Consider the following 15,933-nt stretch of genomic DNA (forward strand, 5'->3'; position numbering starts at 1 on the left):
TCTGAATGCTGGGATTAAAGATGTGCTTCCTGGAAGTGGTGGCACATACCTTTAATCCCAGCAAACGGGAGGCAGAGGCAGGTAGATTTCTGAGTGTTCAAGGCCAGCTTGGTCTACAGAGTGAGTTCTAGGACAGCCAGGGCTGTTACACAGAGAAACTGTCTCAAAAAAACAATAAATAAACAGATAAATAAAATAGAAGAATTAGGGGGCTGAAGAGATGATTCAGCAGTTAAGAGCACTGGCTGCTCTTCCAGAGGACCTAGGTTCAATTCCCAGCACCCACATGGTAGACTGTAACTCCAGTTCCAGGGGATCTGACACCTTCACATCAATGTACATAAAATAAAGTTAAACGATTAGAAGAAAAAAGATGTGCTTCACTTTCCCGCTGCTCTATTTTTTTGAACGTGGCTTGATACCAATTTTTAAACTTTCAAAAAGCTCATCATCAAACCTTTCAAACAAGATCCAACTTAAAAGTACTGTATTGCTTTTATGAGAATGTTTTTTACCTGCATTACAAAAACAAACACCTTTCAGGAGAGTCCAATTGAAGTGGCTGTCAAGACACCACGATGGAAGCTTAACTATTGATTTTAAAGTTTACACAATTAGCTACCAACGCCAGTTGGCTTGTGTGTAAAGCTCACAGCCGTCCCTTTCAGGTTACGTTTTCAGGTTTCCCGTCGCAATTGCATGATTAGTTCATTTTAGTTATTTATAAAAGTCAAATACAAATTAGAAAAGGGCTAAAGGAAAATGAAACCTCTGTGGAACTTAACTACGTAGGGTTATTTTTAGCAACAAAAGAGGTTTACAAGTAGCTTGAAGATCTTTAAAGAGACGACCTCGTCTTTCTGGATCCCAATTTTAAACCCGCCTAAAGTAGGAAGGTTGGTCGGCAAGTTCCCTTGGGATGGGAAGCTCCGGCATGGCAGCCAGCCTCTCTCCCCTCCTCGATCCCGCTCCACCGCCCTCCCCAGAGCCCTGTTCCTTCTCAACTGCACGTTTGCTCTACCCACGGGGTCCGGAACACCAGCGTTCCACGTGATCGCGGTGCTAAAGGGCAAGGTTGGGCGGACTGAAGGCCCGAGAGACCGGGAGAGGTTGCCCGAGCTCGCAACCAGCGGCCAAAGACCGAGCTCGATAGAAACCCGGAAGACCTGGGGAGAGGAGGGTGTGGCCGAGCTCGGGTTGGACGGCCGGGGGGCGGGGCCTTGCGCAGGAGGGGGTGGGGCCAGAGGGGAAGGTGTGGCCGAACGCGGGTTGGAAGCCCGGGGGGCGGGGTTTGCGCGGGTGGGGGCGGAGCTAGAGAGGCCGCGTCGGGCCGCGGCGCTCCGTTCCGCCCCGAGGGGCGGGCCTCGTGGGCGTGGCGACGTCGCGTGACGCCATAAGGGGCGGGACGAGGTTTAGTAGCCCCTGCTCGGGGCCGCAGTCGGGAGTCGCCGCTGGGGGACGCGGGCTGTGCGGTCGCTGTGCTGCTCCGCGGCCGTCGTTTTGCAGTCACGGTCCCTTTCCCGGAGCCTGGGACGGAGGGGTCTCGCGCGCGAGTGCGTGCGTGCGTGCGTCCGTGCGTGCGTGCGAGGGACAGCGAGAGCCGGTCGGGCCGGGCCGTCCCCGCTGCTCTTAGACCCTTAGCCGCGCAGGCGGCGGTCCGCACGCACCCTCGTTGGCTCGCCGCCCACACGGTGTGCCGAGCGCGTCGTCTTTTTGATTTTGGAACTTGTGAGCGTCTTTTTTTTTTCCCCCCTCCTCCTCTCCTCCAATTTTTTTTTTCTTTCTTTCTTTTGGCTTGGTGCCTTCCAGGGCTGGTCTCCCCGGCCCCTGAAATAACCGCTTCCTGACCCCGGTCGCCAGCCCCGCCCCAGGTTGCCCACCTCCCCCCAGGCTCTGCCCCTGGCCCCGGAGGGTGGGAAGCTTTGCCCAGCGGGTCTCCGCAGCAGCAGCGTAGCCAGCACCTGCCTCAGTATGCTTGGGGTCAACGACCCTCCTCTTTTCATAAAAGACATTAAGGCCGGACTGAAAAACTTAAATGTCGTCTTTATTGTCCTGGAGATAGGTAAGTGGGGTCCGCCGCCCGCCCCACACCCTCGAGCGCTCGGACCTCTTCCCCGCCCCGCGCCCCCACGTGCTCCCGGCCAACCTAGCCCGGACTCGGCTCCTAGCCCGGGACAGAAGCCAGGCATGTAGCGTGCCCCAGGAGGGTGAGACAGCTGCCCTGAGCGGACTCGTTATCTAACATATCCTCTCCCTCCCTCCCTCCCTTCTTTGGATTTTTTAAATCTTCACAGGACGCGTGACCAAAACCAAAGACGGCCATGAAGTGAGGTCCTGCAAAGTAGCTGATAAAACGGGAAGCATCACTATTTCTGTGTGGGATGAGATTGGAGGGCTCATACAGACAGGGGATATTATTCGGTTGACCAGAGGGTAGGTGTGCATAGATTGGGGGTAGGTGTGGGGTTCGCCGACTTTAGGGGGTCCTGCCAAGTTTTGAGTCGCCTGGCTCTTCGGTGGACAGCTTCAAGAAGCTCTGAGCTGTTGGGGTGGGCCGAATTGGCGGCAGCTCACCCTTTGCAGCTAAGAGTGTTTCAGGTAGGGAGTTCACTGCTCCCCTCCAGTTTTAAAGGTTAGTTATATTTTTTAAAATAATGCATGGGAGTCAGTGAGCCTTTTTAGTAGGCTGATAGGACCGCAGTACCTTTATAATCAGCCCGTGCATTCGATATAATGACTTCCACTTCCTTTTTTAGTGCCTTGAGACCCTGCCAACGCTGTTTGCACTCATCATTTAGGTGGTGTGGACATAAACTGAGCAGCTGGGGAGTTTTGCCCTTTCCTTCACCTTCGTTTTGGAAAGTGTCTCCTGTATTCCAGGTTGTTTTTGAACTTTTAAGATGCCTGGGAGAATAAGCTTGAACCTCTGACCTTCCTGCCTCCACTTCCCAGGTAGTGAGATTACAGGCATGTACCTAAATGTCCTGAGGATGAGCCAGAGGCCTCCCACATGCCAGGCAAGCATTCAGCCCTCTGAGGCCCAGCTTGAATTTAACATTTTTCGGTGGTCACGTTTGTACTCAGAAAAGATAAAAAAAGTGTCTCGGATACACATTCATTCTTGAAAATGATTTCTTCTGTAAGATCAATGTTTCCCAAACTCCCAAATCCACAGAAAGTGGCAGAAAGGGCATCTGATAGGCAGAAAGGGCATCTGATACATGGAGAACATCTTTAGTTGGCAAACTGTTGGCCATAGAGATGGAGCATTGTTTTTCATCAACTTTTGAAATTTTTACCAAATGTTAGTCTTAAGAAAAGGCCAGGGAAGGATCTTAGAAATGTGGAAGCTTATGTGATTAGGAGAATTGTAATAATTTTATTGGTAAGTACCAGAAAAATAGTTGGCAATTGATGTTGGCTAAGACTCGGAGAAGTGAAGTATTTAGTCCTCTGGACAGGAGTTCTTTGAGGCCTTACAACATTTTCAGGAAGTGAGGTAAAGTATCATCAAAGCAGGAAGTAAGAGTCAGGAGTTAGACATCTTATTCTCAAACACTGAGTCATATTGCAACACTAAATTACATCTTCTGCAAAAGAGAATTCCTCCTTTGGAGGCTATGGTGAGGATTTTAGCAATAATAATAATAATAATAGTACGTATTATAAGCCAATACGTATTATTGGTAGTTGTACAAAGAAACATTGAAAAACTAGACTTTGGTCTGATTTTACTAAGCTGACTAATTTGTATTTTCCTTAGATTTAATGATGTCATACACATTTAAAATTGTTCAGAGTAAACAATTGGTTCCATTATGTTGATACGAAAAGTTGCAAAATTTGGGAAGGCTGGAAAGGCAAGAGGAAGATTAGTGATCCTTTTTTTTTCCTTTTTATTTTTTGCTCCTTGATAAAGTGCTAAATTTTGAGGAGCTTGGAAACTGTCTGCAGAAGTAGTAGTAAAACTTCTCTCTTCCATGACCATGTCAGTGAGTGTGGAAGAAAATACTAGTGTGTTAAATTCTCATCCCTGTGGCTGGACGTCAGTACAGATGCTGAATTTCTGGTATCAGAAGCTCCTCCTTAGAATGCACTTGAACTCTTCTCTTTCCCTGGGTGTTTCCCTCCCTCCTGGCCTCCTTAACTAAGCTGCACACCGGTCGGTCTTTAGAGCACAAACATCCTGTGCTTTCCTCTAAGTGTGCAATGTAGAGAATTTTACAGATGTTCCTGCTGTTGAAATTAGGTGTCTGTGTTTTAAAATAATTTTAATTGTCGGCCAACAGTTCACTGAGAAGGTATAACATTTTTTCTAAAAAATAGTTTGGAGAGCTTTAACCAATGAAACCAGTTCTTCACTGACAGAAAAGCAGCTCCCGCTTTGTTAACTACTGATACATTTAGGAACAACAGTGCATGCTTTCCCAGAACACCACTCCTCTCCCCTCCAGTCTCCTCTTTGAGGCTGGCCTCTAATTTGAGTTTTTCCTGTCTCAGCCTTCTCAGTGCTGGGACTCCAAATGAGTGTCACCGTGTCTGGTCAAGTTTTTCTCAAGTTAGGCATAGGAGCCCATGCCTGACGTCCCAGTTCCTCCTGAGGCTGAGACAGGAAGATGGCAAGGTTGAGGGCTAGTTGGCTACTGAGCAAGTTCAAGACCAGCCTGGGCAACTTCTGGAGATGCCTAAATACAAGGCTTAGAAACAAGATCCAGTAACATAGTGGCTGAGTGCTTGCCTAGTGCAAGGAAGGCCTGGGTTTAGTCTCCAGCAGTGCTCAAAGTTTTTTTTCCTAGGGTTATGATTTAGATGATTATGTCATAATGTGGTGGTAGAATTTTCTTTGTGTAATTTCTTTTTTTTTTTTGGTTTTTCGAGACAGGGTTTCTCTGTGTAGCTTTGGGGCCTGTCCTGGAACTCACTCTGTAGACCAGGATGGCCTTGAACTCACAGAGATCCGCCTGCCTCTGCCTCCCGAGTGCTGGGATTAAAGGCGTGCGCCACCACCGCCCGGCGTGTAATTTCTTATTAGAGTTACATGGACTATATTTGACTTGACATGGTGGGTAAATGGGTTGGTTTGCAGTTCTGTCTAATACAGAAATAAACTGAAAATCTAATAGAGCTATACATTCTTCTGTAAAACCTGATTTATTTTCCTTCTAGGTATGCGTCAATGTGGAAAGGATGCCTGACACTTTATACTGGAAGAGGTGGTGAACTTCAAAAAATTGGGGAGTAAGTATTAAGATATATTTTGTATGATTAAGTTTCAAATATGTCTGCAGAATAAACAGTAAGTATAAGTTATAAACTGCTTACTTGGCCTTTGGAAACTTGGTTTCATGCTGTAGGTAGGTAACTGGTTTAAACACTGTCAGTACTCAGAGCTGCGTTGAGCAGCCCCAGTGGGGCCCTTTAGAGTCAGTGTTAGGAAACGTCTTTGGGTCAGGATTACAGGGTCTGGCTGGATAGATGGTCTTGTATACAGAGATGCTACAGTAATGGAGGTCAGCTAGGTGAGGAGCCACAGGAAGTTCTCATTTTACTCATGGCTATTCCTTGTCAGGGTCAGTTTAAGATTTCCCCAAACTGGATCTAGTTTCTTTTTAGAGTTGAAGAGCTAAGAAAATGCTTATGTGTGAACAGGGTACCAAGTGTGTTGTCAATTACAAGAAGCCCTGGGAGGAAGTGGTGGCTTGCTAGCCAATTATCTGTCTTAATCATCTAGAATTTATTCTTTACCTTTGATTATCTTTGCAGATTCATAGTGATCAAAAGAGGGATTTGATGAGAATCAAATAGTTGGGTGTTAATATGGGATGTAGTTATTTAGGAAATTTTTATTACAAATGAATTGAATTAGCATGCTACTGTTAAGGTAATTCTTTGACACCTAAGGTTTTCATTCTTGTAGGTTAAGGAGGTTATACAAAAAAATCATTTAACTTGTCCTTTACTTTCAGATTTTGTATGGTGTATTCAGAAGTGCCAAATTTCAGTGAGCCAAACCCAGATTATAGAGGGCAGCAGAACAAAGGGGTAATTAATCCAGATACATAGTATATTTTTATGATTGGGTTAAGTTGACTCTTTACTGTAATTCTGTCAGTAGGCCAAACCTCTGATGTCCAAAGTTTAATGAAAAGAACTGTAAGATGATGTTGAGGACTGGGGATATAGTACAACTGATAGACTGCTTGCCTAGCATGCATGAAGTCCTGGGCTCAGCCCCAGTGCTTCCTAAGACTGGCGTGGTGGTGCATGCCTGAAGTCCTGTTTCTCAGGAGGTTGGAGGTGGGAGGAAAGGAGTTCAAAGCCATCCTTGGCTACATAGCGAGTGTGAGGCCAACTTGGGGTATATGAGACCCTGTCTCAAAAGAAAAAAAAATCTTTAAGTAACCTTTATTACATAGGTTCTGTGAGTCTGTATATACTTTGTGATAATAGATATATGTGCTGTTTAGTATTTTGCAGAGTAGAGGTACTATCAGGGTGTAATAAAAGCTATTAAAAGGCTTGGGGAAGATTTCTGAATGCTTTAACATTGAACAGACTTAGACAAATCTTTAAATATTGTTGAAAATCATTTTTTAAAGCCTTAAAATTTAAAAATTATTTTATACGTGAGTTACTTCTGTCTTCATTTGTCTAACTTAAAACTTCTTTCAGGTATACAATGAGAAGGATAAAGTGAGCGCCAGTACATATGGGCCAGTGGGTAAGACTTTTTCCCTATTTGTGCTGACATGTAAACATTATGAGAATGATGAAAAATGTAAAGGAAAACAATCTCTTTAGGTATAGTTTAGTGTTAAACGGGAACTCCAGTAGACAAGGATACTCAAATAAATGATTTTGTAAAACTTGGAGATACTTGTCCAGGCCAATGTATTGAGCACATTCTGTATTTAAACACTGGGGCCCATTATGCTGAACATTGATTAGTAAGAAGACTAATTTTGGTAACCCTCTGGCGAGATCTTTTATTTTTTTATTTTTGCAAATGTGTATGATGTAGTGGTTATTTATAATATATGCAGAATCACTGGCTGTTTTGGCATATTGGAACCTGTCCAGACAAATGATGCTGTAGAGAAGCAGTCGGTGACTGTTTCAACATTCCTCATGTTCTTCGTTGTGTTTTAAAAGAGTGGCCTGTCTTCTCAGACCTCACCAGTGGTCCTTGGAGACCTAATAAAGGTCTTTTGTCTTTAAGTAACTGAGGATATATATGTCTTTGAGATGCATCTTTCTGTGGTTGTTAGGGTAGCCGAAGACTTATAACCAACTCACATTGTGGAAAATCTGTATGCCAATAGTTTGATTGCATCAAAACATTAATTGTATTTGAGTCGAACACCAATACTCAAACATCTCTCTGCTCCCTCTTTTTTTACAGTATAGGCAATTAATGTTTTTTTTTTAATACTCTATTCCTAATTTTATTGCTCAAGTTAGATTTTCTTCTTTCTATTCATTCAGTACCAAGGTGATGTATTTGGTAATAATACTGTTGCAGAGCCCCAGAGCCCACATCTTTTTTCATTATAGAATAAAGGTGCTTGTTTTCCATAATATTTATAAGCCTTTACAGTGTGTGTAGGAGCTTTAAATGATTGTTTCTGTAGCATAATATAGACTACTTCTGAAAATGGTGATTTTTTTTTTTTGTATTCTTATCTTAGGAAATGGTGTTCAGACTGGCCCTGAGTCAAGGGGATATCATCTTCCATATAGTGGTAGAAGCAATGTCCGGGAACCCATCAATCCACAGCTACCAGGAGCTCGTTGTAGTCAAACAGTCATGACCACAATAAGTAATGCCAGGGATCCGAGGAGAGCCTTTAAAAGATGACCTAAGCCAAAGAGACACGTGTAGTCTTTAAACTACATGCCCTACTTGAACACTTAGTGCACTTTTATTTATCGTTAACTGTGAAAAGTTTGTCTCTTACGGGTTTCCTTTTACATTGTTGGTTTGTTAAGAAGAATGGTTGGTTTTTATTGCAAAAGTTAAGCTGCTCAGTTACATCCTATTGAAGAATAGGAACTCTGAAAGCAGGAACATTTATTTTTAGAGCAAGAACTTACTGGGTATCACTTGAAAACCTGTCCCTGTTTCAAGGGTGAGTTACTTAAGACACCAGCTTTATGGCCTGTGGATCTTCTGCGTACTCTGTGATGTTTGCCATAACATTTCATGGGAAATGTTCTTCTGTCTTAACTGGGATGTTGCCACCTGAAGTGATAGCCCCCGAGCCCGAAGCCTGGCCAGTGCGACGGTACGTCGAGTGCCTGTTCCCGGGATGACTGGCTTGCTAGAGTGACCGCACTGCCATTCAGGTTGTCCAAGAACAAAATCGTCCTAAATCTTGTTTAATTACCAGAAAACCAGTTTCCTTATCAGAATTATGGAATAAAATGTGTAATATAACAAGTCATTTTTAGGCGAAAACTGTTCAAGATAATGCTCTTAACATCTGTTAAAAACGTTGAAGAAAAATTTACAGTGGAGTCCTTGAATGTTTTATTTTTGAAACAACCATGTTAAATATTAGTGTGATTGGAGGGAGTTGCAATACCGCAGTGGACAGTGATCTCATTAGTACTAGTTGTAGTAATTTTGAGACTCGGTCTTACTCTGTAGCCCTGGCTGGGCTGGAACTTGTCATGTAGACCAGAGGGGTCTCTGAACTCTGATCTTCCTGCCGCTGTCTCTGTCTCCTAGATGCTGGGGTTAAAGTTGTGCACTGCCATACCAAACTGATCAGATTATTAAAAAAAAAAACCAAAAACTTGTGGTAGATAAATATTGTAGCAAATGCAATTCAGATTGAATTTTTATAGCCATGTGACTACTTGTTCCAGGTCGTCAGATAGAAGGAAAAAGGCTGGGGTAGGTACTGCCTTTCTTCTGGAGGTGTGTGTGTGTGTGTCTGTGTGTCTGTGTGTCTGTGTGCGTGCACATGCGCGCGCTTTAGTTTCTGAACACATCACATAGCCTTATTAGCAAAAGATAAATGGCGCAAGAAGTATATACCTCAGTTAGAAATGTTAGGGTGGGGTTTGTGTGTCCTGGTACTTCTGTTTACTGTAGGGGTGGGTAATTGGTAGATATTTTCGTTGTTAGTTTGTCTCTTTAAATATTACCTCCTGAGTAAATACCTTGCTCTGCTGACGGCACAGCCACCAACTCTGCTCTTTCCCTAAGCATGGAGAGTCCAGTCGAGTTCACTGAAGCTGAGTCAGCTTCAGCCTGGCTGCTCCCCAGCTCTGTACCTGCCATTTCTCCTCACCTCACACTGTACAATAAGTAAGTTTCTATTCGAATTCTGTAGCATTTGGATATAATCTGTGCCAGATTTTGTTCTAATTCCGTTTAACAGATTGTCGGTTTGCACTGTATTAGGCTCCGTGTGGAGATGATTACAACATTTGAGAAATTGCAGGAAATTTACTTATGATTTATAGGTGTAGTGCTTTGATATTATAGATAATTGGTCATTTGTTCATACATTAATAATTATAGCTAATTTGGTTTTGTAATTTATGATTTTTTTTTTGCATTACTGAATGCCTCAAAAAAGTTACCTAAGAGTTAAATAACTTGTGTTTTGTGATTACAGATGTTTTAAATAAAAATAAATGACAAACTAATGTTGAAATTTTAAGAGGTAGGAAAACAGTGCTTTTATTTGTGGGAGGTATGGTGTTTAAAGGTAATTTCTAAAGAAAGGATTTGAACTTTGGCAGATTTAAGTATGGTAAGGTGTGGATCACTGGGCTTCCATTTTCTTCTCATCCATGATGCTAGGTTGTGATTAGGAAAAGGAGCAGTGGTACTCCTTTGAGGAGTTAGGACTTTGACATAGGGAATAACAATAAGTTCTGATAAATGATCAGTCAAATCTTGTGGTATGGTCAAAATGTTAATAGAGGAAATAGTGTGGAAGTATCAATGTGCTTTAAGGTATTGAGATTAAGTAGAACATGGTCTAAGATTTTACTTATGACTGAAGTTTATCTCAGGTATTTAACATGTTTTGTGGTTTGATTTATTAACAAGTTTCTTTTTTCTTAAGGAAAACTTGCAAAACCAAAGCAAAGTGCCATCCAAACAGTAATGACTAATTGCCTTCCCAGTCTGCTTGGATACCACTCATCAAGACGTTATGGAAGAAAGTGTCAACCTTCCTCCTCTCTGCCTTCAACTGTCAACGTTGACACAAATTTCAGCAAAAACCATGTAGTGTAGAACTCTGGAGTGGAGCAACAACGTATGATCAGGCCAGCTTGTCCCTTTTGTCTGGCCAGGTGTTTGGGGAGTTGCCACAGAATAGAAAGAGGAAGTCCAAATGGCCAAAGCCTGAAGTTTGCCTTCACAGAAGCGTTTAAACACCCAGGTTTTCCTATACTGTACCAACTCTTTTCCTCCATAGTCTTAGTAACTTGGTGTTAAAACTTGAAGAGTGATTAGTTTGAAAGCATAGTTTGCAGGTTAACTAGCCCTTTATATTTTTAAATTATATACAGAGATTATATATTGAGATTATATACAGAATAGTCTAGTGCAGTAGTCCAAAGGAGCATCACAGTTGCTAGTTTCCATTTGCGGAGGGATCTGACCTGTCAGTACAGTTGCTGAAATGCTTCCCTTCTTGGGTATCATTACCTTAATGGCTGTTTGCTTGAAGCCATTTTAGGCTGTGTGTGACTCGACTCTAGTGATGACTGAGAGGCATTGGAAGCGACAGAACATGTTCCCAAACAGACGTGTGTCAAGCTCTAACCCCTCTGAGCTCCCTCGCCTTCCTGTTTGTTTAATGCCCAGTTTTTACTTCCCTGTCTCTCACCTGCTGAAAGTCTGATCATTTTTAGTAGACAAGGACCATATGGTTCCAATCATTCTCTAGTACAGGGATGGGATGAGGAGGTTTGGGGCAGAGAGATTGGCTAGTGAGATCCTTGGTGCTGAGGCTCTAGATGTTGATTTTAAGTGGGAGTGATTAACAGCCCCACAGTTCACAAAGTAGTTTTAATGATTAACACTCAGGTATGCTTCTGACTTCGAATTGTGACCTTTGAAAGTAGCACCATCACTGACGTATGACACCCCAAGGGAGAAGCTAGAAAATTGTTTGCTAGGTGTATTGAAGTGCTTTAGATGCATCAAAGTTTTGCTTTATTGGAAATATGCTAGAAGGCTATAGCCAAATTATTTCGGGTTTCTGAATGAACGAAGACCAAAGACACAAAATCAAGTCCATTAAGTTACTAATAAGCATTTTTCCACACTAACATTAGACCTGAAAATACTGCCAAGAAATTTTTCTTCCATTATGAGGTGTTCAGTGTAATAACATTTAACATTTCAACCAGTAGGTGTTTAAGCCATTTGAAGAGTCAAGATATGTAATCCAAAGTGTTAAGGTGTTCCCTGAGCATTGAGAGCGAAGCCACAGTTCATTGCGGACCTATTGTTAGATCCACAGACGTATTGACGCACATTGGAGGGCTACTGCATGCTTTACCATCCATTTCCAGCTAAATTAGAAATCATTGTATTCAAAATTCCCATTTGGATTCAAGCCAGGCTAGCTTTCTTGTTCACAGACTTGACTATGGAGTAACCTTGAATACATGTTCAGCAAAAGTCTAGTTTTCGATAACATACATGAAGCTTTTCAGAAAGAAGTATGGATTGCCCCTCTGACCTGGAAGGAAACTTAGGCCAGAAAGACCTGCATCAAACACTTTGGAGATCTCTTGTTCTTGCCATCTCCCTTTCACAGTGAGATAGCTTGATTTTTGGAATTGTGTATGCTTTCTTGGTTCCTTTTCTATAAATCTAGAACACAGAAATTGTATTAAGGGAAAATATTTAGAAGGGTGTTTCTCAAGAGTACAGAATTACTGGCTGAAGCAAGTGTTTCTGAATAGAGATAACTGGGCCCTCTACATAGAAATGCTAGAAAATTAAATTAGGTTCAAAGCCGGGTGGTGGTGGCGCACGCCTTTAATCCCAGCACTTGGGAGGCAGAGGCAGGTGGAACTCTGTGAGTTCAAGGCCAGCCTGGGTTACAGAGTAAGTTCCAGGAAAGGCGCAAAGCTACACAGCGAAACCCTGTCTCGAAAAAAAACCAAAATAAATAAATAAATAAATTAGGTTCAAATAGAATCAAATTACGCCAAAGCTGAGATCAGATCTCTGCTGAGAAGAGGTTTTACTGCGGCCCAGGTTAGCCTAGAGACGTCCAACCTAAGGGCAGAATTTTACAGAGGAGTAGCGTGGGCTCACTGACCTATATATCCAGTTAAAACCAGCTTTTCCACCCGACCATTAGGTTAAAACTCGAAAGTACGTTTTGGGCTTAGCTCAGGAAGTGGATATGGCATCTGGTACTCCTGTCATTCAACTCAATATGAAAAAAGTTTAAAGTAGGCCTGGAGGCAGTGGTATCACAGAATGCACAGGGCACACTGTCTCCACCTTCAGATCTCGATCCCATCTCCAGCACAATTCCCACAGGAGTCTGAAATGTTCAACCCTAAGGAAGACTTCTGACCAGCCTGGATACTTGAACAAAAATGGTCAGCATGAGAGCCACCTGCTGGTAATTACTGTGCGGTTTCTGTGGACGAATCTGCTTTAGCTTAAGGTGGAGAAGAGGGTCCCTTATACCATAGCATGATTTTTATCTGATTTATGAAGGAAATACATGACATTGAGAGGTGGTCATAGTAAAACAGGCAATGGAGAAATTACCTTAATAGCACATCAAATATTGAACTGCCCCAAGAGATGTAGAAGACACAGGACTGCCAAGGCCGTTTTTCGAGATTTTGTATGATTGTCTTTTGCCTGTATGTTTATATGTGCACCATATGTGTGCCTCTTGCCTGTGGACAATAGAAGAGGGCGTCAGAACTAGAGTTAGAGATGGTTGGTAGCTGCCATTTGGGTGCTGAGAACTGAACTCAGGCTTTCTCCAAGAGCAGCAAGTACTTTTCACCAGTTAGTCTTCTCTCCAGCCTGTACTGGCAAGTCAGACTGTATTTGTCAGGAATAGTGACAACTGTTACAAAAGATGGGTTTGGTGAAAACGAAGTAGAGCATGACATTGCTCCTAGGAACTATTCTGTTATCCAGTGCTTCTTTATGCGAAGTGACTGGCGCTATTCTTGCAGTTATATGAACTTTGCATATCAAAACAGATGTCAGAATGTCAAGGGAAAACATGGTTTGGGGATGAAGAGATCTTGATTTGAGTCCTGTATCTGCTATTTATCAACAACATGACATGACATTGGAGCTGTGTAGCCCTATTTGAAGAATCTAAGATAGTGTATACAAAGCATCTCCATATCCAAGACTCAACAAATATTAAACCCTTCATGGCCACTGGATGTAAGGCAAATGCTATCATTCCTCTATACCATTTGGGAAGAATTCAGAAAAATTCAACTGAATATTAAGAAATTTATATGAATTTTAAAAAATTGGAGTGGGTCCCATGCAACCCAGACTGTCTTGGAGCTCTTGCTCTTCCTGCCTGCATCTCCCAAGTATGAAACACTGTTCTCAGCTCCAATTAAAAACCTTTAGTTCCAAGTTTTTGCACATTTCCCTCGTATAGGAAAGCACTTATGTTACTGATCTGCTGTGACAGCACATAGATACGGTTTGGCTTTGATCTCAAAGATCTGACCCACTGGTCAAATGGACCATGCTTCATTCTCCTTTGCCTAAGAGGCTCCTGGACCTGCCTAGGAAAGTGTAGTAGAGGAGGGACTTCTTGTGGCTGAATGTTTGGCTAGAGGACAAGAGCAGTGGCCCAGGTAAGCAGCAGAAACACTAGAAGGCATTCCTGCCTAGATGTCATGATTGCTGTCCATTTATGATAACTAATGTTGAATTTTATAGGTACCTGTATTCACCACCTGAATTTTGTATTAGCATCTAACTTTCCATTTATCCATCACAGCCATTCCATCTGGATCCACTTCAAACAGCATATTTTTCTTGATATTCCAACATGAGTATTCATTGGAATTTTCAAGGTTTAGTGTAAAATTTATATACAATGAAATGCACCTATTTTAGGTGAACTTCATGGTTTTTTTTAAGAAGTGCCTTACCATGCTCCAAAACCCCATCAAAATTCAGAACGTTGTCACCCCTCTAGAACTTTCTCTGTCACGCTTCTCAACGCCATATGAAACCAATGTTCTCTACTAGCCATCAAGTTAAAATTTTTTTTTTCAGTGTAAAGGGATTTATGGTTTTAGATTCCTACCTGGCAGCCCAATCCCTTGGGGCAGACAGTGCTGAGCTGGAGACTAAGCTAGAGGACCTGCTTAGGACTGATGGAGGGATGGGGGTAGGGGCACACCACTCTTCTGACTGCTGGAGCTCTCAGCTAGGACCCTGTGGTAGGATAGGGCACCAATTTTAACTTGATGGCTAGTAGAGCATTGAGAGCAGAGCATTGCCTAGAAACCAGTATTTTCAGGACAGGTGTTCAGCTTGATTCCCACACATTTTTTTTTTTTTTAAAGCCAACTCTAAATGCCCTCTGCTTTGAGTTTTCATAGTATTCACTGATAATTTGTATTTGGTTGGCATACCTAGAATATCCACATTGCTTAGCAAAGTTTGCCCTGTGTGTGTGTGTGTGCTCACAACATACAGCACAGTTTCACTTCCAGTAGAATTGTTTCTGCATTAATCACTTCCATTTGCATACATTATTATCACTTGGGGATTAAGGATTCTTCCCTTTAATATAGACTAATTTATTGAGCACTGACAATATACCAAGTCCTATGCTGGCAAGTTCCCTACGTTATGCTACCTTATAAAATGACGCTGTGATGGAGATGTTATCTTAGAAGGATTGAGTAATTTGCCTGAGATCATATGAGGAGGAAGTGATAAAACATCACACACACAATCCTGTAATTTAACTGCTGAGTGATAGCAGTGCATTGAGGCTCTTGCTGGAACACTGGATAGGGCTTCTGAGGATACAAGATTGTGGTTACAAAAAACTATAGGCAGAGGGAGAGATGGAGAGCAGAAGCACAGACTTCAACGTTTTACCTGGGATTAGTCATAACATGTTAACTGAATACAGACCTGACTAATCAGATCGACAGCCAGCCAATTGGCTCATTACACCAGCAAGGAAAACGTGGGCTTTGAGCATTAGCAAAGCACCATTCCCACAAACCCTCACACAAGTTTTAAAATAAAGCCTTGGACTTCCCCAGTGCTGGAGAAGGGAGGAGAAAGTGGTTCAAAATATACAAGCATTAAAGGAAAGACTGATAAATTTGACTACATTTATAGAATACAAATTAAAACAAAATGATGGACCAGGAAACATGTTTAATTCACATGAAAAAGGCACTAATGTTCCTAACATATAAAAAGCTTACAGAATTAGAAAAATGAGAGCCTTTTCAGTCCTGCTTTAAAGCATGTACAAAGCTGAATAAACTGGACAGCAATTCTTCCCAGAGCAGTAGATGCAACAAGGTCAGAGGGAACATCAGCATCCCTGAAGTGGAGGGAGAGGCAAATAGAGAATCATCCCTGAAGTTGGAGGGAGAGGCAAATACAGAGATTTGTACCGGAGTGGAAACCCAGGAGCAGACAACTCTATGGGAACTGGGGAAAATTGCTCAGTATTTGATGGAAAGCTGGAGGTTCAGACTGAAGAAATCTAAGATAAAAACCAAGGTTTGGACACTGGCAGACACCCAGACCTTTTTGAGTTTCCTCTCTGGACCATTTAGAATATGCTGTTCTTTTTAACATGGTGCATTTTTTTCTTTTTTATTAATAAGATAAAATTTATTTTTAAATACAAAAATAACATAGCATTTTAAACATAAACAGTAACATTTTGTACATTCATGATAGTG

General features: G+C 42.3%; 1 protein-coding gene across 4 annotated transcripts; it reads left to right on the plus strand.

The window, feature by feature from the left end:
• Positions 1-1,415: 1,415 nt before the first annotated feature.
• On the plus strand, positions 1,416-13,410 carry Nabp1 (nucleic acid binding protein 1). Of its 4 annotated transcripts, XR_008220828.1 has the most exons (7): positions 1,736-2,062; positions 2,295-2,433; positions 5,167-5,238; positions 5,967-6,042; positions 6,673-6,721; positions 7,689-9,316; positions 10,086-13,410. XR_008220828.1 is itself a non-coding variant. In XM_052749436.1 (6 exons), exons 3-6 carry the CDS (start codon positions 5,177-5,179, stop codon positions 7,856-7,858), a joined length of 357 nt encoding a protein of 118 aa, XP_052605396.1. In that variant the 5' UTR covers positions 1,416-1,728; positions 2,295-2,433; positions 5,167-5,176; the 3' UTR covers positions 7,859-9,674. The 4 variants fall into 4 exon arrangements, 3 of the variants coding, with proteins under 3 accessions (XP_052605396.1, XP_052605395.1, XP_052605397.1); XM_052749436.1 differs by lacking the exons at positions 1,736-2,062; positions 10,086-13,410 and adding an exon at positions 1,416-1,728 and having other exon boundaries at positions 7,689-9,674; XM_052749435.1 differs by lacking the exon at positions 10,086-13,410 and having other exon boundaries at positions 7,689-9,674.
• The last annotated feature ends 2,523 nt before the right edge of the window (positions 13,411-15,933 follow it).

The sequence above is a fragment of the Peromyscus californicus genome, unplaced genomic scaffold, assembly GCF_007827085.1.
Source record: "Peromyscus californicus insignis strain IS unplaced genomic scaffold, ASM782708v3 Scaffold_21__1_contigs__length_65335640, whole genome shotgun sequence".
NCBI classification, from domain to species: Eukaryota; Metazoa; Chordata; class Mammalia; order Rodentia; family Cricetidae; genus Peromyscus; species Peromyscus californicus.